General features: G+C 25.2%; 2 protein-coding genes across 3 annotated transcripts; both read left to right on the plus strand.

Moving 5' to 3' along the window:
• Positions 1-1,139: 1,139 nt before the first annotated feature.
• Positions 1,140-8,032, plus strand: LOC124957301 (odorant receptor 4-like). Of its 2 annotated transcripts, none has more exons than XR_007103486.1 (7): positions 1,140-1,175; positions 2,358-2,805; positions 4,339-4,624; positions 6,175-6,274; positions 7,382-7,425; positions 7,571-7,726; positions 7,810-8,032. XR_007103486.1 is itself a non-coding variant. In XM_047514228.1 (7 exons), the coding sequence occupies exons 1-7, from the start codon at positions 1,155-1,157 to the stop codon at positions 7,858-7,860; spliced, it is 1,173 nt and encodes a 390-aa protein (XP_047370184.1). In that variant the 5' UTR covers positions 1,140-1,154; the 3' UTR covers positions 7,861-8,032. The 2 variants fall into 2 exon arrangements, 1 of the variants encoding a protein (XP_047370184.1); XM_047514228.1 differs by having other exon boundaries at positions 7,382-7,492.
• A 2,062-nt stretch (positions 8,033-10,094) lies between these two features.
• On the plus strand, positions 10,095-17,390 carry LOC124957225 (putative odorant receptor 92a). The gene is made up of 8 exons (XM_047514064.1): positions 10,095-10,131; positions 12,641-13,088; positions 14,674-14,959; positions 15,370-15,469; positions 16,573-16,683; positions 16,763-16,918; positions 17,085-17,114; positions 17,208-17,390. Exons 1-8 carry the CDS (start codon positions 10,111-10,113, stop codon positions 17,388-17,390), a joined length of 1,335 nt encoding a protein of 444 aa, XP_047370020.1. The 5' UTR covers positions 10,095-10,110.
• Positions 17,391-22,073: the final 4,683 nt, after the last annotated feature.

Below are 22,073 nucleotides of genomic sequence, written 5' to 3' on the forward strand. Positions count from 1 at the left end.
ATGAAAGAATAAGTGAAGACAAATGTTATTCAAAAAAACGTATAAACAAAACCATTTCCATATCGATAAATGAAAAAAACCGAAGATTGCGTAAAAAAAAAATATAATCAATCAAACAATTAATGATGTAAAAAGAAAAAAGAAAGAAAAATTGAAAAAGAAACAACACTCATAAGAAACAAATGATACGTAAAAAAATATAATTAATGTCAAGAAAATAATGTAAGTAAAATGTCAGAAAAAAATCAGAGATTAGGGGGTATTTCAATAAATAATAATAATTTAAAAATAATGGAAAAGAAATGTTGTGTAAAACAATGGATAATTAAGAATAAAACAAAAGTATCAATTTTTGTCTAAAAGTCGAATACTTCCTTAAGTATAGTACTCAAGATTACTCAAACGTGAAACACTCTATAGTAACGAGTAATTGTAAAGACATTTAATTCCACCGAGTACTTACGAATATATACTTCCATGAAAAGAAAACTTTTTTTTGCATTTAAGCCACCACCATAAAATTCAGGCAAATGTTCTTCGTTCATCGTATCACGCAGAACTGAAAGCAACAAGAAAACGGAAGGACGATCGAAGAAAGCAAAGTGGTGGGGAATGGAAACATATGTATTGTTGCAGGTAAAATGAGGAACTTCGAACTATGTCCAAGCGAAGAGGGGTGAATATACCTTTAGGGTGAGATATTACTTTTTTTCTCTATAACTATGATGAACCCTCTCTTTCCTGAAAAAAAGTGAAAAAAGAAGAAAGAAAAAAAGAAAAAAAAAAGGAAAGAAAAAATTCACTGAGAGGTAAATGGAATGAAGTTATAGCAACTTTTACATGAGGGTTGTGGTAACAATGAGATATCCTACGAGTTGAAACGATGAGAGTACATTTTTTATGCACACTCCTATTCCTCTACCATCTTTACCATCACTAACTAACGTAATCGATCATCGTAACAAAGTAACTGTTTAATTCTTCGTTAGAAAGGGTTAGGGACGAGTTGTTTCTCAATATTTTTTTCCGTCGACTTCAGATTAACTATTTAAGCAACCCTTTAGATGCGTATAATAACTTTTCAAACGGAGTTTACCAGGGAGGACGCTCGACCATTTTGTCGTCAGTCTGTCGCGAACCTTCGAAGAGATAAAATGGAAAAGAAAAGCATTGAAGTAAGATAAAGAGCATGGTTTGGTTTTGTTTTTATTTTTTGTTTTCTTTTCCTCTTTTTTTTCTAACCGTAAAACGAGTCTCATGTCGAATATACAGCGATCGTATATACGATGCCAATAAGTGCTGTGGATATCCTATGTAATGATCGGAAATAATTTTCCATGGATCTGTGTGTTCAAACGTTTATCTCAATTGGAAATTATTTTTGTGGAATTTTATTTGCGAATATTTCTTTACTATATGTATATTTTTGTTGCAATTGCAATTTCATTTATAAGCGTACAGATATCATTGACTTTTTTATTCTTTACAATCTTATACTTCGCAGAGAATTCTGTGACGTTTCGCTTGGTATTTTTTTCTTCTCTTTTTTTTTTTTTTTTAAATTCTACAATTGTATCGTCATACTTTTTGTCTTTGACGTTTACTTTTTTTTATCGTAAGGAATTATTTGATGTATAAAACTTTCGAAGGAATTAAATTCTTATTTTAATATACTCACGTGAATATAATGAAAAATATGAACCAATGATGACTAATAATTATATATTTCATTCGGTGAATAATCGAATTGTAAAATTTCTAATGGACAATATATCGGGTGTTCAAAATAATGCATTAAAAAATTTTTATCTCGAATACATGACATTTTTGAAAAATATTGTTTTAACAAATTTTCATTTAATTTCAACAAGGAAAATATTAATTTATTTGTAATTCTTATTTTGTGGAAAAGTTTAATGATACCTTAAGGTCAACTTTGCTATTCGATTAAAAAAAAGTATTTCATAGAAAATTGACTAATTTTGTTATCCTTTTTCTTTGATAATAATAAGTTCCTAATTTTAAAAATATTGACTTGTATTTAGAAAAAATGAAGGTAAGTTTGAAATAAACTTAATAAATAGAAAGAAGATTTAATAATATATCGTATTTATTATCAGACAATTCTTATGTCAATTATTTTTCTCAAATATGTCATGTTAACGAAATAAAAAATTACTAATGTTTAATTTAAACATCCGTTATAATGTAAAAAAAAAAATGCATGAATATAAAAATGAATAAATATATATATATGTAATTGTATCAATTGAAATAAAATGTATTTAGATATAAATTATAAAATAATTAATATAAAATTAATTTAACGACTTAACCAATTCGATTTTTTATTACAGGAAATAGGTATTGCTAACGTTCATAGATCATTCAGGTGGAGCGCAAAACTTTTAAAATGCATGGGCGTTTGGCCATTGAAGAACTACGTTCCATTATTTCTCTTCTTCTTCTCATATCTTTCAATTCATTGTTCTCTAACACTTGCTCAATTATTTTTGGGTCCAAAAACTGTGGAGAACGTGGTATCGAACATGGCAGAAAATATGCTTCTAACGATGACATTAACGAAAATAACAATTGCTAGAGTTAATAGAGAAGCATTACGTAAATTATTCATGGAAATTGAAGAGTTTTCACTTACTGAAAAATATGAAACTAAAGAGGAGAAATTGACATTCATAAATTATACTAAATTACCTCCATATTTTATTCTAATAATTGCCTCTTCAATGACGACGGTCGAAGTATTGTATTATTCGACTCGACTTGCCGATGCACTTCAAATTGGTAATTCATAATTTTTGTTTTTTGTTTCATGTATATACATATATATACACACACACATATATATATATATATACATATATTATATATGATATTATATTTTAAATATTTTATATTAATTCCTTTATAGATGTGCCACCATGTGTAATCCGACGATTTTTTTTATTCATTTATTTATTTATTTATCATTGAATTATTAGATGTGCCCATCATAGACATAGACACATATTCATACATACACACACGAGCACGTCATAATCGCCAATCAATTTTTAATATTATCCATATAAGTAAATTAATTTTGTATTCCTTACGTTCAAAAAAATACATACGTCTTATTACATGTTGCTTAATTTTCTATTGAGATATAACGACTAAAAAATTAATGGATAACTTTCAAATGTCAATAAATTCCATTGTTGGTTCAAACAATTTGAATCAGTCATCACTTAGACTTGATTCAATTATGTTCGCAATAGACGAATCTGCGAAACTTAATAATGATGCTTGAAAAAATTATTAACGAAATGCTTGAGACGAATCCATGATTGACAGTGCGAGAAACAGCTGAGATTTTCTAGGCTTCTGTACGGCAATTCAAAGACTTCTTCATGAAATTGGAAAGGAATCTTGTCAAGGAATTTCTATTCCGCATCAAATGTCGATTATGAAAGAAGATAAGCGAAAAAGAAATTGCATATCATTATTGACCAGTCAACAAGGTGATTAATTTTTTAACATAATCGTTATTGTCGATGAGAAATGAGTTCTATATAGCAACATGAAACTATAACAATCAATGACTTTCTTCGAATCAATCAGCTGTACCGACATCTTACGTTGAAAGAAGTGCTATTGTGCTCTTGAAGATATCCCACCGGCATATTTCATTTTGAATTACCTTAATCAATTGCCGTTGATAATTATTGTCAACAATTGGAACGGTTATATAATAAATTGTTGAAAAAATAGCTGGCACTGGTCAACAATATACACGTCATATCGCAACATACTAATGGCAGAGTCTTTGGATCAAAAACTACCCAAGAAAATAATAAATCAACTTTACTAGGAAGTTCTACCGAAATCGACGTATTCATTCGATATTACCTCAATGGATTACTATTTGTTTAAATCTGTGGTATATTTCATAAGAAATAAAATGTTTCGAAATGTCAGTAGTTTTCAGGTTCACCTCGAATCATATTTTTCATCATTGCGTGCACATTTTCATACTAGAGTATTTAAAAATTTGTAAAAGAGATGACAAACGCACATTTGATTAGAAAATAATTAAAAAAAAAAAAATTGAATCAAAGTTTGTGTCAAACTTTGAATTAATCGATTATTTATAATTACCCTATAATATTACACGAATAATATGGTGTATCATTGTATCGGACATTAATTCCATATGAATATATTGGAATATTTGTTTAAATCATCTAATCTAATGTTTTTTGTTCTTCTATATTTTCGTAATTCTTTTTCATAAGAAAATTATTTTCTTTCTTTTTCTCTCTTTCTACTTTTCAGCAAAGCTAAACAATTCCACGAGTTATCAGTTGCCGTACAAAACATTAGAAATCGTCGAATTAAGGGACAAAAGGATTTACGCTTTGTTGTGTGCTTATCAAGTAATATTCGTGCCTTGTGTCGTATTAGGTTACGTAGGATTTGATTGCATGTTTGTCAATTTGTCCATTCAAGTAATTGCACAGTTCGCAATATTGTCTTATAAGGTGAAAACTGTATTGAATAATTCTAAAAGTTATCATGATGGTATGAAGGAACTTGTATTACGACATTATCGATTGATAAGGTAAAGTATCCTATCATTATATGTAAATAACTGTAAGTGTGTGTATACACATATATATATATATGGTTGGAAACTATGAAACGGGCGTTGAATGAAAATAAATAACTAAACAAAAACGCCCGTTTCGTAGTTTCCAACCTAATATTTATATATCAGATTGGGAACTATGAAACGGGCGTTGAATGGAAATAAATAACTAAACAAAAATGCCCGTTTCATAGTTTCCAACCTAATATATAAACTATGATAAATTTTTTATATAGAAATTTAGAAATTAATTTCTTTAGTATATTTACGAACAGACACATGCACTCGCATGTATATTATTATTATATATATATATATATATATATATATATATATATATACATCTCTATATGGACCTTTGTTCCTTTTCTTATCTCGTATAGCGTTTTCATTCCCACTCGCAACCATAACTAATAATTCCTCTGCACTTAGCAATACCTTCACACTTCCTTCGTAATCCCTATTGTCTAGATCGTACTTTGTCGCCTATCTTTCTTACACTACGTTCCTCTTCAAGGACAGATTATACTTGCGATCAGCTGCTTTTCTTATTCCGTTCTTTTACACACTTTTTTTCAAGGACAATTACACTATCTTCGACTATCTTTCTTACATCGCTCTTTTATGCACTTTTCTTCAAGGACAGATCATGTTTCTGATCGACTGCCAATCGACCGTGTTATACACTCACACACACACATACACGCACGCACACACACATACGATTGACTTTAGAACTTTCCGTCTTTCATTTAATTGCTTTCGATTAGTTTCTCACATATGCGCTAAATGTCGAAACTATTTATTTTGTTATTCAATTGCTGGCTTGATTCATGCAAACACATTAAATTACAATTAATACTTGAAACTTTCATTTGTTCGATAAAAACTTGAATCATCTCATTCGCATTCACACACACATACACACACACACATACACACTCAGTTATCAATGATGGAATTCTCAATCCTATACCCACACATATACACATACATAAATATATATATATTATTCGATTTTGTAACAGATTATTAGAAATTGAATTTTTCATAAAGCACGTTATATGATTAATAAATTATTAATTTTACGCGTCTCTTGAACCAACCATTTAATTCTTTCGTTATTTATTTACTGTTTTGTTATTTATTATATTTTATTTTCTATTTAATTAATTATACATTGTATTCTATTAAGTTGGAAATTATGAAACGGGCATTGAATGAAAATAAATCACTAAACAAAAACGACCGTTTCATAATTTCCAACCTAATATTTGTTAATTCAATTTTTGTTCATTATTTTTTTATTTTTATTTTTTGATTATTTTTTTGGTAATTTCAATTAGCTACGTAACGACGTAGTATTTATTAAAAATAAATAAAGTCTTTTTAATAATACGGTATAGATTTAATCTTCTATTTCTTTTTTTCTTTTTTTTTTTTTTTTCAATTGAAAAATAAACAATGAATTGAAAAATGGTGTACTAATATATCATTGTTAATTTTTACTTGAAATATTTCAGATTATCGGAAAGATTGGAGGATAATTTTAATTTCGTGATTCTGCAGCAACTGATGGGTACCACCATTCATCTCTGTATTTCCGGTTACTTCCTGATGACGGTAGATATAATAGAGAATAATATCTTTTTCTTTTTTTTTTAATCATTTTAAGGATGTACATAATTCAATGGCAAGAAAAAACAAACATTATTTTACAATTTTTCTTACTACTTTTTTTCCTTTTTTTTTTTTTTATACTAAATATGCGTGATTAATTAGAATAAATTTGCTTTTGTCTGATAGGATTTACTTTTAAGATTAACTTGTTAATTTGTATTATGAAATGTAGAGAAAAATGGCGGAGAAACAGACATGGACAATGATATAGATAAAAAATTCGTCACTTACGATAAGTTTCATAATCAATTTTTGAAATAAAAGGAAATAATTCATATTGAATTAATTCTTAAAATAGAAAAGTTAAATAAGTTCTTATCGAGTCGAATGTTTAATCTTTATGCGTTAATACAACATGGCGGACATTTACATTTATCTTTTAGTACTTCTTGAGAGAAATCATGCTTTCTTTTTTGTTCAAAAAAAAAAAAAAAAAAAAACAAAAAATAAAAGAAAAAAAAACGGAAGTATTTCTCAAAAAAAATCAAGTAGATAAAAAGTCTTACATATCATGCAGATAATGATCGAAATTTTTGAAAATCTCTTTGTTGAGTACTATCTACGAAACTTATCATATAGATTTTAAAGTTTTCAAGGCTACTGTCATGAAAAAAACATAATCATTTAATGTGTTGTCGTCGTATCTACGTCTACTTTACCAATGGAATCCTTATTATTTTATCGTGAATCAGTTTTTATATTTTATTTTACATTCTCCATACACGGCCATATTTATCAATTTTTTTAATCTCGTATTAACATTTACTCTTGCGAAATTGCGATAAAATAAAAAAAATGATTGGAAAACGAAAATGATAATATTCGGATAATGATACTGTTGTTCAATTTGAATGAATCGAACAAGACAATTCTATTGTTACTATTATCAATATAATTTTGCCATTTTTTAATGGATATCTTTCATAAATATTTACATTCAAAAAATATAGAATACAAATTGATTTCTTTTATTATTAAAAAAAATATCATGTACATCCTTAATTTATATGATAATACCTAATCGATTCCTTTCATTTTTTTCTCTTTTAGGGTCAAGAAACGAAGGATAATTTGACATCGTTCTTATTCGTTGTGTACGTTTTTTCCGTGATAACTACACTTTTTATTTACTGTTTCATCGGTGAATGCTTTATTCAGGAAGTATATAAAAAGTCGATAATTTTTTTATACAATTGGAATATCTATTACCAGATTAATTTAAATTTTTGATTCAATTAGAGTACAAATTTTGGTAATGCCATTTATAATTACGATTGGTATAATTTACCGGTAACGGAATCGAAATGTTTTCTTATTTGTATGATAAGAACGAAAAAGCCGCAATTTTTAACGTCTGGCAAATTTGCCATCTTGTCCTTGACCGTCTTCACGGATGTAAGTACTTTGATGTAATAATACAATTATTAATTCATTATTATTGTGATTTTTTGGCTTCTTTTTCTTTTTAATATTTGCAGATCGTCAAAACTTCGATGGGATATTTATCGGTATTACGAACATTTTTGTGAAAAGGGCTAAAGTGAAATGGATTACGTAGTAACAAAATCTATTTTTTTTTTGGTTTTTTTTTTCTTTTTTTTTCTGAATTCATCTTCCTTCATAGGAAGACAAATGGTTTGTTTATACATCGTTGACTTGTATTAGCGTTAAAATATATAAATACAATTTTAAGACGATTGATCAAAACTTTTACATCTTTTCTTTATTAATGAAGTTAATATCGAATGTGAGAAAACTCTGGTACATCAGTTGATCCATTTTTTTTTTTTTTTAATTTATAGCTAATTATTTCTGATTTTATTGGTTCCATATGTATATGTGCTAAAATAATAATAATAATAATAATAATAACAATAATAATAATAATAATAATAATAATAATAATAATAATAATAATAATAATAATAATAATAATAATAATAATGATAATAATAAAGATTTTGTTAGAAAAATTGAGATAAATACGTATGTAGCTATGTAATTTTAAACATTATTTTACATAAGAGCATTACTCTCGATTTATGTTCGTTTGAAGAAAAATTATTATTATTTTTCATACGAACGTCCAATTATAATTAATCAATCTTTTCAAGATTAAAAATACATTTGAGCACAATTTGTTATTCTTTTTTTCTTATTATTGCTTGTTAATGAACTAAGTCTATACGTGACAACAAAATTGGCGTTGACAAAAACGATCCTTATTTTTTTTTTTGTTTACTTACATGAAAACAAAACGAAATTTATGATCAACCACAGATATTATGTAAATATCGTTTATATTTATCTATAGTGTAGTTGTATGAATTTATTACAAACGATCTGTTTAAAATTATTATAAAAATATTAATTGTATTTGAATAATCAATATATACGATCGATTATTGGACAGTCTTGTTTTGGTTAATTAATTGTAAGAATTATAAATGTGCCATCCACTATCAACAAATTCATCGAGTTAATATATTTTAATTATTTTAACATCAAAATGTACAAACGTATATATTATATTTTACATAAACTTAAGATTGAATAAAATAGTAAATATACAACAGCCAACGAAATACAATATTTCGTTAGAAAAATGAAAGAATAAGTGAAGACAAATGTTATTCAGAAAAACGTATAAACAAAACCATTTCCATATCGATAAATGAAAAAAACCGAAGATTGCGTAAAAAAAAAATATAATCAATCAAACAATTAATGATGTAAAAAGAAAAAAGAAAGAAAAATTGAAAAAGAAACAACACTCATAAGAAACAAATGATACGTAAAAAAATATAATTAATGTCAAGAAAATAATGTAAGTAAAATGTCAGAAAAAAATCAAAGATTAGGGGTATTTCAATAAATAATAATAATTTAAAAATAAGGAAAAAGAAATGTTGTGTAAAACAATGGATAATTAAGAATAAAACAAAAGTATCAATTTTTGTCTAAAAGTCGAATACTTCCTTAAGTACAGTACTCACCATTACTCAAACGTGAAACACTCTATAGTAACGAGTAATTGTAAAGACATTTAATTCCACCGAGTACTTACGAATATTTGCTTCCATGAAAAGAAAACTTTTTCTGCTTTTAAGTCACCACCATAAAAATTCAGGCACATTCAATGTCCTTCGTTAGTCTTATCACGTAGAACTGAAAGCGACAATAGAATCGAAGAACGATCAAAAGAATAGTGATAGATAATGGAAACATTTTTATATTACCGATAAACAGATAAACTTTGAACTATGGCCGAGCGAAGAAAGGTGAATATACCCTTGGGGTGAGAGATATTACTTTTTTCCTGTACATATATGATTACCCTCTTCCTAAAAAAGAAAAAATAGAAATACATAGAAGGAAAGAAAAGAAAAAAAAGAAAAAAAGAAAAAGAAAAAAAGGAAAAATTTCAATGAGAGATAAATGAAATTGAACTATAGCAACTTTTACATGAGGGTTGTGGTAACAATGAGATATCCTACGAGTTGAAACGATGAGAGTACATTTTTTATGCACACTCCTATTCCTCTACCATCTTTACCATCACTAACTAACGTAATCGATCATCGTAACAAAGTAACTGTTTAATTCTTCGTTAGAAAGGGTTAGGGACGAGTTGTTTCTCAATATTTTTTTCCATCGACTTCAGATTAACTATTTAAGCAACCCTTTAGATGCGTATAATAACTTTTCAAACGGAGTTTACCAGGGAGGACGCTCGACCATTTTGTCGTCAGTCTGTCGCGAACCTTCGAAGAGATAAAATGGAAAAGGAAAGCATTGAAGTAAGATAAAGAGCACGGTTTGGTTTTGTTTTTATTTTTTGTTTTTTTTTTCCTCTTTTTTTTTCTAACCGTAATACAAGTCTCATGTCGAATATACAGCGATCGTATATACGACAATAAGTGCCGTGGATATCGTATGTAATGGTCGGAAATGATTTTCCATCGATTTATGTGCTCAACGTTTATTTCAATTGAAAATTGAACTTTCTTTTTGAAATTGTATTTGCTAATATATTTTCATTTTTTATATATACATGTATATATATATATATTTTTTTTTTTTCGTTGTCCTGCATAATCAGTTATAAACGGGCCGATATTATTAGTTTGTTTATTGTTTACGTTATTATACTTCGTTGAGAATTTTATAATGTTTTTCTGAGTTTTTTTTTGTTTTTTTTTGTTTTGTTTTTCTTTTCTTTTTTTTTTTATTCTACAATAAATATCGTCGCTTTGTCTGTATCTTTGACATTTGATTTTTGATCGTAAAGAATGATTTGATATTACGAATGATAGTTATAAACGAAATAAATTTTTATAGTAATTTACGCAAGTGAATGTAGTGAAAAATATAAACCGATAAGATTTAATATTTAAAACAAATTTTTAATTTTTTCAACGAATGAAATGAATTTAAATATCGTCGTAGAAAATTCTAAACGGAATAATTCTTTATCTCGGAAATGCGGCATTTTTGAAAAATGTTTTTCTAACAAGTCTTATCTGATTTCCACTGAGGAAAATATTGATTTGTTTATTATTTTTATTTTGTGGAAAGATTTAACGGCACCTCAAGGTCAACTTTGATATTCGATTAAAAAAAGAAATTTCATAAAAAATTGACTAGTTTTATTTTATCTTTTCCGTTTGATAATAATATGTTCACAATTTTAAAAATTTTGACACGTATTTAGAAAAAATGAAGGTAAGCTTGAATGGACTTCAAGATCATTTAATAAGTATAAAAAAAAAAAAAAAGCAATAATATGTCGTGTTTATTATCAAACAAATTCTTATATGAACTATTTTTCTGAAATATTTCGTGTTAACGACATAAAAAATTACTAATGTTTAATTTAGACACCCGTTATAATGTAAAAATAAAAATGCATAAATATAATAATAAATGAATAGTGTAAATATCAATAACTCTTTTTTCGTAATATTTAAATATTATTAAATATCTAAATATTAAAAAAACGTCTTGAATATTAAAAAAAATTCTATTGTTTAAATATTTTATAATAGTAAAAAATCGATTATATACTTCTAATTAAATCCATATATATTTAAATGTATTCAATTAACAGAATATATGAATATATATGTTATTTTCATTTTATTTTTTTTTTTAATAATTTAATTATGTTCAAAAAATTGAGATTATATACAATCATATTGAATTTATCCTAAATTAATATTTAGGCCAACATATAAATACATAAATCTATAATAATAATTTGTGTATACACATATATAATAATATTAATTTTATACAAATATATATAATTCTGAACAAATATAAAAACAATATCAATATATTAATATATCAATGTATAGTATATATATATATATATATATATATATATATATATATATATATCAATTGAAATAAAATATATTTAGATTCATAATAAATTAATTAATCTAAAATAAATTTAGAAAATAAAACAAATCGATGTTTGTATTACAGGAACAAATATAAAAACAATATTAATATATTAATATATCAATATATAATATATATATATCAATTGAATTAAAATATATTTAGATTCATAATAAATTAATTAATCTAAAACAAATTTAGCAAATAAAACAGCTAGATATTTTTATTACAGAAACATATATAAAAACAATATCAATATATTAATATATCAATATATAATATATATATATATATATATATACATATATATATATATATATATCAATTGAATTAAAATATATTTAGATTCATAATAAATTAATTAATCTAAAACCAATTTAACAAATAAAACAGCTCGATATTTTTATTTTTATATTGATATTGTTTTTATATATAGAAACATATATAAAAACAATATCAATATATTAATATATCAATATATAATATATATATATATATCAATTGAATTAAAATATATTCAGATTCATAATAAATTAATTAATCTAAAATAAATTTAGAAAATAAAACAAATCGATGTTTGTATTACAGGAACAAATATAAAAACAATATTTATATATTAACATATCAATATATAATATATATATATATATATATATATCAATTGAAATAAAATATATTTAGATTCGTAATAAATTAATTAATCTAAAACCAATTTAGCAAATAAAATAAATCGATTTTTTTATTACAGGAACAAATATAAAAACAATATTAATATATTAATATATCAATCTGTAATATATATATATATATCAATTGAAATAAAATATATTTAGATTCATAATAAATTAATTAATCTAAAACAAATTTAGCAAATAAAACAAATCGATATTTTTATTACAGGAAATAGGAATTGCAAACGTTCATAGATCATTCAGCTGGAGCGCAAGATTATTAAAATGCATGGGAATTTGGCCATTGAAAAATTACGTTCCACTGTTTCTCTTCTTCTTCACATATCTTTCCCTTCATTGTTTTCTAACATTCGCACATTTGTTCTTGGCTCCAAAAACAATGGAAAACGTTGTACCGAACATAGCAGAGAATATGCTAATAACGATGACACTAACGAAAATAACAATTGCTCGAATGAACAGAGAAGCATTGCGTAAATTATTCATGGATATTAAAGAGTATTCGCTCAATGAAAAATATGAAACTAAAGAAGAGAAATTGACATTCTTGCATTATACTAAATTACCCCCAAGATTTATTGTAATATCGGCATGTTCAATGACACTATCCGATACATTATATTATATAACTCGACTTGCCGATGGAATTCAAATGGGTAATTTATAATTTTTCTTTTTTTTTTCTCTCTCTCTCTTTTTTTTCTCTCTTTTTTTTTTATATATAAGACATTATATCTCAAATATTTTATATTAATACCTTTATAGATTTTCCATCGTGTGTCATGGGACGATATTGTTTGATTCATTTATTTATTTATTTATTTATTTATTATTGAATTATCAGATGTAAACGCACACACACATAGACACATATTCCACATAGACACGCACGATCATGCAATTATTAGCCAATCATTTTTAATATTTTTCACGAGTAAATTAATTTCAAAAAAAAAAAAAATAAAATTCTCCCAATGTTCAAAAGAATACATACGTCATGTTGCATGTTGTATCATTTTCTCTCGGAATTTAACGCAATCATTAACAATTAAAGCAACAACAAACTTGTGATTATCCATGGATAAATTCCAAAGGAAAATAAGTGCCAACATTGGACAATAAATTCTATCGTTCATATAATATGATCAATCATCATTTAGACCTGATTCGATTATGTTCAAAGTAGACGACCTGCGGAACTCAATAATGATGTTCAAAAAATTATTATCAAATTGCTTGAGACGAATCCAAGATTGATGGTGTGAGAAACAGCTGATATTTTCTGGGCTTCTGTACGACAATTCAAAGACTTCTTCATGAAATTGGAAAGGAATCTTGTCAAGGAATTTCTATTCCGCATCAAATGTCGATTATGAAAGAAGATAAGCGAAAAAGAAATTGCATATCATTATTGACCAGTCAACAAGGTGATTAATTTTTTAACATAATCATTATTGTCGATGAGAAATGAGTTCTATACAGCAACCTGAAACTATAACAATCAATGACTTTCTTCGAATCAATCAGCTGTGCCGACATCTTACGTTGAAAGAAGTGCTATTGTGCTCTTGAAGATATCCCACCGGCATATTTCATTTTGAATTACCTTAATCAATTGCCGTTGATAATTATTGTCAACAATTGGAACGGTTATATAATAAATTGTTGAAAAAATAGCTGGCACTGGTCAACAATATACACGTCATATCGCAACATGCTAATGGCAGAGTCTTTGGATCAAAAACTACCCAAGAAAATAATAAATCAACTTTACTAGGAAGTTCTACCGCAATCGACGTATTCATTCGATATTATCTCAATGGATTACTATTTGTTTAAATCTGTGGAATATTTCATAAAAAATAAAATGTATCGAAATGTCAGTAGTTTTCAGGTTCACCTCGAATCATATTTTTCACCATTGCGTGCACATTTTCATAATAGAGCATTTAAAAATTTGCAAAAGAGATGGCAAACGCACATTTGATTAGAAAATAATTAAAAAAAAAAAAATTGAATCAAAGTTTGTGTCAAACTTTGAATTAATCGATTATTTATGGGTACCCTATAATATTAAACGAATAATATGGTGTACCATTGTATCGGACATAAATTCCATATGAATATATTGGAATATTTGTTTAAATCATCTAATCTAATGTTTTTTGTTCTTCTATATTTTCGTAATTCTTTTTCTTAAGAAAATTATTTTCTTTCTTTTTCTCTCTTTCTACTTTTCAGCAAAGCTAAACAATTACACGAGTTATCAGTTGCCGTACAAAACATTACAAATCATCGATTTAAGTGACATCAGGATTTACGCTTTGATTTGTGCTTATCAAATATTATTCGTACCTTGTGTCGTATTAGGTTACGTAGGATTTGATTGCATGTTCGTCAATTTGTCCATTCAAGTAATTGCACAGTTCTCCATATTGTCCTATAAGGTGAAGACAGTATTGAATAATTCTAAAAATCATCATGAAGGTATGAAGAGACTTGTACTACGACATTATCGACTGATAAGGTATATATATGTAAACAATGAAATTGTTTTTGTTGAAGTTTATTAATTAATTTCTTTTATTTATTTATAAATACACAAATATACGTATATGTGTACATATACATTATTAAAAATTGAATTTTCCGTAAAGCTATTGTTTATTATATAATATTTATTACTTTTTATTTCCTATCTAATTAATTATATTATGTTCATTATTTCATATTTATTATATTTGATTATTTTTCTGTTAATTTCAATTAGCTACAAGACGTAGAATTTATCAAAAATAAATGAAGTAAAATTTGTCTTCTGTATAACAGGATATAGATTTCCTCATATATATATATATTTTTTTTTTAATTTGAAAAACAATAATGATGAACATAGTAGTAATATTTCATTTTTAATTTTTACTTGAAATATTTCAGATTTTCAGAAGGATTGGAAGATAATTTTAACTTCGTGATTATGCAGCAACTTTTGGGTACTACCATTCATATCTGCATTTCCGGTTACTTCCTGATGACGGTACATATAATAGAGAATAATATCTTTTTCTTTTTTTTTTTAATCATTTTAAGGATGTACATAATTCAATGGCAAGAAAAAACAAACATTATTTTACAATTTTTCTTACTACTTTTTTTCCTTTTTTTTTTTTTTATACTAAATATGCGTGATTAATTAGAATAAATTTGCTTTTGTCTGATAGGATTTACTTTTAAGATTAACTTGTTAATTTGTATTATGAAATGTAGAGAAAAATGGCGGAGAAACAGACATGGACAATGACATAGATCAAAAATTCGTCACTTACGATAAGTTTCATAATCAATTTTTGAAATAAAAGGAAATAATTCATATTGAATTAATTCTTAAAATAGAAAAGTTAAATAAGTTCTTATCGAGTCGAATGTTTAATCTTTATGCGTTAATACAACATGGCGGACATTTACATTTATCTTTTAGTACTTCTTGAGAAAAATCATGCTTTCTTTTTTGTTCAAAAAAAAAAAAAAAAAGAAAAAATATAAGAAAAAAAACGGAAGTATTTCTCAAAAAAAATCAAGTCGATAAAAAGTCTTACATATCATGCAAATAATGATCGAAATTTTTGAAAATCTCTTAGTTGAATACTATCCACGAAACTTATCATATAGATTTTAAAGTTTTCAAGGCTACTGTCATGAAAAAAACATAATCATTTAATGTGTTGTCGTCGTATCTACGTCTACTTTATCAATGGAATCCTTATTATTTTATCGTGAATCAGTTTTTATATTTTATTTTACATTCTCCATACACGGCCATAGTTATCAATTTTTTTAATCTCGTATTAACATTTACTCTTGCGAAATTGCGATAAAATAAAAAAAATGATTGGAAAACGAGAATGATAATATTCGGATAATGATACTGTTGTTCAATTTGAATGGATCGAACAAGACAATTCTATTGTTATTATTATCACTATAATTTCACCATTTTTTTATGGATATCCTTTATAAATATTTACATTCAAAAAATATAGAATATAAATTGATTTCTTTTATTATTAAAAAAAATATCATGTACATCCTTAATTTATATGATATTACCTAATCGATTACTTTCTTTTTTTTCTCTTTTAGAGTCCAGAAACGAATGACAATGTAACATCGTTCCTATTCGTTGTATACATATTTTCCGTGACAAGTACACTTTTTATTTACTGTTTTATCGGCGAATGTTTCATTCAGGAAGTATATAAAATGTCAATAATTTCTTATATAATTGGAATATCAATTAATCGAATTAATGTCATTTGTTTTATTCGATTAGAGTACCAATTTTGGTAACGCCATTTATAATTACGAATGGTACGACTTACCTGCAACGGACTCGAAATTTTTTCTTATTTGTATGATAAGAACGAAGAAGCCGCAATTCTTAACATCTGGCAAATTTGCCATCTTGTCCTTGACCGTCTTCACGGACGTAAGTATATTTCAAATAATTTTTTTCTATTTTTAAATTATATTCCTAAGGGATAACAATAGAATTAATTGTTATTACATTATTATTATTATTATTATTATTATTATTATTATTATTATTATTATTATTATTATTATTATTATTATTTTTCTCTTAATATTTGTAGATCGTCAAAACTTCGATGGGATATTTATCGGTAATGCGAACATTCTTGTGAAAAAGGAATTAAAGTGAAATGGATTACGTAGTAACAAATTCTTTTTTTTTCCTAATTCATTTTCCTTCGAAGGAAAACAAATGGTTTGCCTATACGTCGTTCACTTATATTGGCGTTATTAAATATGGAAAAACAATTTTAATACGATCGATCAAAACTTTCAGTTCCTTTCTTCGTGAAAAAAATTTATTATCAAATGTAAGAGAATTGTACCAGTTGATATTTTTCTTAAAAAATCTGACCGATTATATCTGATTCAAACTTACATGTGATAAAGTAATAATAATGATAATAATAATAATAATAATAATAGTACAAAAAAAAATGGGTTAGAAAAATTGAAATAAATACGTGTGTAGCCATGTAATTTTATTAAATTAATTTTATTAATTTTTATTCTATTAAAAAATATTTCTACATAAGAGTATGGAGTCTATACGTGTCTATTCAAAGAAAAATTATTATTATTATTTATACGAATATTCAAACATGATTAATCAACTTTTTTCAAAATTAAAAACACATTTGAGTTAGACTTGTTATTTTTTTTTTACCATTATTATTGTTTGTCAATAAATTCCAAATGTATACGACAACAAAATTAGTATTGACCGAGACGATCATTTTTTTTTTTTACATACACAAAAACCGAAAGAAGTCTCTGATCAATCACAGATACTATAATAATATCGTCTATATTTATTTGGATACTGCAGTTGTATGCATTTATTACCTGTAATCTATTTCAAATTATTATACAAATATTAATTTCATTTGAATAGTCAATATTCAGGATCGATAATGGAACAGTCTCGATCATCTAACTGTTTGTAAGAATGATAAATACTGCATTCACTGTCAACACAATTTATAGAGTTTATATATATGTAGAATATTTTTCTTAATCCTATCTGGAAGATACGAATTAGCGAAACTCCGATCAGTTATTCTTAATTAATAAGGATTTTATTAATGAATGTATTACAATAATACAACTCTTTATTTCTAGGTCATTCTACTGATGATCATCATTTATTCTGCGCTTGGTGCACTTAGGACCTTTTTTCGTTACTCTTCGTTTGGCCTAATTAAAACTATCCTCCGTTCATTTTTTTCACGTTTACCCTATAGCATTTTTCATCCTCATTCCCATTCGTGCATATGCATTCGGTAATTCTTAACGCTCTTTATCTCCTATTCGTTATTTTGTTCACTTAATTGCTTTGTTATCAATTTCACTAACTATCATACTTTTGTTCGACCATCAATCAACTTATTTCATACTCACACACACACACATACACACACAAATAATGCTAGAACTTTTCATTCCATGTACATTTGGAATATTTGAACATCAAAGTGTACAATCATTTCAAATAATATTTTACAAAAGAAATTAAATTTGAATAAACTAATAAATAATGACAATCAATGAAGTAAACAAAATTGAAAGGAACGTTACAAAAATTCATTAAAAAAGAAATTCTTTACAAAAAATAAAAGGAACAGTGGAAACAAATGTTACTTAGAAAAAAAAAAAATATGAACAAGCCAATCAATTTCTATATCAAACAATTGGATTATTTTGAAGATCTATGATATTCTTTGATTAAAAAGATAAAGTAGCGATGTTCAATGAGATTCCTGTCCTTGGATCTATTGTTGATAATTTAATGATCCAAAGTACCGTACGCAAGGTGACTAAAACTGTCATTTGTATTTTTCGTAATTCCGTAAAGTCGACATAGCAACAAAATATCTTCACTTAGATCTTCATTGAATTTCCTTTAATTTCTTCCAAATGTTTTTTGGTAAAGCTTTATATCCATGGTCAAAAATGTCTTATCCAATCTTTAGCATTTGCTTGGTACCAAACTGCGCCATGATCCTGGATCGTGTAGACAGTAATGATGTACAGAATCCTCATTTGTGAAACTGTAATGATGAAATGTTTATCGAATGAGTTCTCGTTACATCTATTTCTACTTTATCGACGGATCGACGTTAATCGTTAATTTATTGTAAATGAGTCTTTATGCTCCACATTACATTTTTTGTCTATGGCAATTGTTATCAGTTTTTTTGCCAATACTAGCAAACTTTACATATACTCATGCACATATTATTGCTACGGAATTATTATAAAATAAAAGACGATTGAAAAAGGGAATGAAATGTTCTGGAAGTGATACTGTTGATCGATTTGAGATCGTTGAACGATAGAATTAAATTGTTTTTATTATCACTATAATTCCGTTATTTTTTATGTATATCCTTCGTAATTATCTACATTCAAAAAATGTAAGAAACAAATTGATTTCTTTTTTTATCCAAAAAATGTCATGTACGTCCTTAATTTATTTGATAATACCTAATTGATACTTTATTTTTTGTCGCTTTTAGGGTCAAGAAACGGAGGATATTTTAACATCGTTCACGTTTGTTTTATACTTTTCTTGCGTGATAAATACACTTTTCGCTTACTGTTTCGTCGGTAAATGTTTTATTCAGGAAGTAAATAAAACAATCAATAATTTTTTAGATCATTTAAATATCAATTATCTGATTAATGTCATTCGTTTTATTCCGATTAGAGTAACAATTTTGCTAACGCCATTTACAATTACGAATAGTATAACTTACCGGCAAAGGATTCCAAATTTTTTCTTATTTGTTTGATACGCATGAAAAGACCGATACGTTTTAACGTCTGGCAATTTTGCCGTCTTGTCCTTGATCGTCTTCACAGACTTAAGTATGTTTCAAATTATTTCTTCAATTTTTTAATTATGTTACTTACTATTACAATGCAATGATTATTTTATTGTACTATTATTATTATCATTTTCTTTGTCTTAATATTTGCAGATTTTGAATTCTTCTATGAGATATTTATCGATATTGCGATCATTACAAAAAATTTGTCTACACATCATTGATTTATACTAATTTATGGAATACAAATATAAATATAATTTTAAGACGATCATTCAAAACTCTCAGTTTCTTTTTTCATCAACATAATTTGTGTCAAATGTAAGAGAACTTTACCAGGTACACCAGTTATTATATTTTGTAAAAAAATATGACTAATTATTTTCGATTCTATTGATTTCCAAACGTACATGTGATAAAGTAATAATAATAATAATAATAATAATAATAATAATAATAATAATAATAATAATAATAATAATAATAATAAAATAGAATTTGTTAGAAAAATTGAAATAAATAAGCATGTAGCCATGTTATTCTAAAAAGTATGGCGTTTATATATGTATATCCATTCAAAGAATAATTATTATTATTATCATCCATACGAATATCCAAGTATTAATTAATCAATTTCTTCAAAGTTAAAAATACACTTGAGCCCAATTAATTTTTTTTTTCTTATTAATGTTTTTCAATAATTTACATGCAACAACAGAATTATTATTGACAAAGACGTTTTTTTTTTTTTTTACTTACATGAAAACGAACCTTCTAATCAATCACAGATATTATGTAAATATCGTCTATATTTATCTAAATACTGCAGTTTTATGCATTTATTGTCAGTTGTCTGTTTAGAATTATTATAAAGATATTAATTGCATTTGAATGTCGAATATTCAAGATTAATTATTGGACGAACTCATTCGACAAATTTTGTTTGTAAGAATAAGTACTTCATTCACTACCTGCAAAATTTATAAAAAGAAATTAATATTCTATTAATTATTTGAACATTAAAATGTGCAAACGTTCACAATATATATTTTACATAATATTAAAATTGAATAAACTATAAATAAGGATAATAAATAAGAATCATCAACGAGATATAATATTAATTTACAAAAATGAAAGAGAAAGTGGAAACAAATGTTACTCGAAAAAAAGTATATGAATAGGAACATTTATATGTCGACAAATGAGGAAATTAATATATGCGTAAAAATTATATTAAATAAAAATCATTAATGATATACGAAGAAGAAAAAGAATCCAAATTCATAGAATGCGAGTGATACATAATAGAAAAAATATATATATATACATATATATTATAATTAAATATATAAAAATTATAAAAAAAATATATAATAAAAAATTATAAAACAAATATATAAAAAAATATATAAAAATATATTAAATATATATATATATATATATATATATATATATTATAATAAAAATAAAAAAATATATATATGTATGTATAATTAGTATGAAAAAATATTGGTAAGTAAAGTTTCAGAAAAAATGAAGATTAGTGGATTGCCAATAAGGATTAATAAATTAAAAAAGTAAAGAAAAAGAAATCTTGTGCAAAACAGCTGATAATTATAATAAAAAATAAAAAAATGTTATATATAAAAAAATATATAAAAATATATTAAATATATATATATATATATATATATATATATATATTATAATAAAAATACAAATATATATATATGTATGTATAATTAGTATGAAAAAATATTGGTAAGTAAAGTTTCAGAAAAAATGAAGATTAGTGGATTGCCAATAAGGATTAATAAATTAAAAAAGTAAAGAAAAAGAAATCTTGTGCAAAACAGCTGATAATTATAATAAAAAATAAAAAAATGTTATATAATAAAAAATTATAAAACAAATATATAAAAAAATATATAAAAATATATTAAATATATTGTATATATTATAATAAAAATAAAAAAAAATATATATATATATATGTATAATTAGTGTAAGAAAATAATGGTGAGTAAAGTTTCAGAAAAAATGAAGATTAGTGGATTGCCAATAAGGATTAATAAATTAAAAAAGTAAAGAAAAAGAAATCTTGTGTAAAAGAACTGATAATTAGAAAGAAAAAAGTTTCCTTTTTTTGCCTAGAAATTGTGTACGTCCTTAAGTACTTATACTCGGTACTCCCCTAAAGTAAAACTCTCTATAATA

The sequence above is a fragment of the Vespa velutina genome, chromosome 25 (genome assembly GCF_912470025.1).
Source record: "Vespa velutina chromosome 25, iVesVel2.1, whole genome shotgun sequence".
In the NCBI taxonomy this organism is placed as follows: domain Eukaryota; kingdom Metazoa; phylum Arthropoda; class Insecta; order Hymenoptera; family Vespidae; genus Vespa; species Vespa velutina.

Bases quoted from the DNA above. Each gene is read 5' to 3' on its own strand.
- LOC124957301 (XM_047514228.1), top strand. From the start codon at position 1,155: ATGGAAAAGAAAAGCATTGAA. The intron at 7,493-7,570 runs GTATATAAAAAG...TGATTCAATTAG, and splicing joins GTGAATGCTTTATTCAGGAA to AGTACAAATTTTGGTAATGC. The intron at 7,727-7,809 runs GTAAGTACTTTG...TAATATTTGCAG, and splicing joins CCTTGACCGTCTTCACGGAT to ATCGTCAAAACTTCGATGGG.
- LOC124957225 (XM_047514064.1), top strand. From the start codon at position 10,111: ATGGAAAAGGAAAGCATTGAA. The intron at 10,132-12,640 runs GTAAGATAAAGA...TTTTTATTACAG, and splicing joins TGGAAAAGGAAAGCATTGAA to GAAATAGGAATTGCAAACGT. The intron at 16,684-16,762 runs GTATATAAAATG...TTATTCGATTAG, and splicing joins GCGAATGTTTCATTCAGGAA to AGTACCAATTTTGGTAACGC.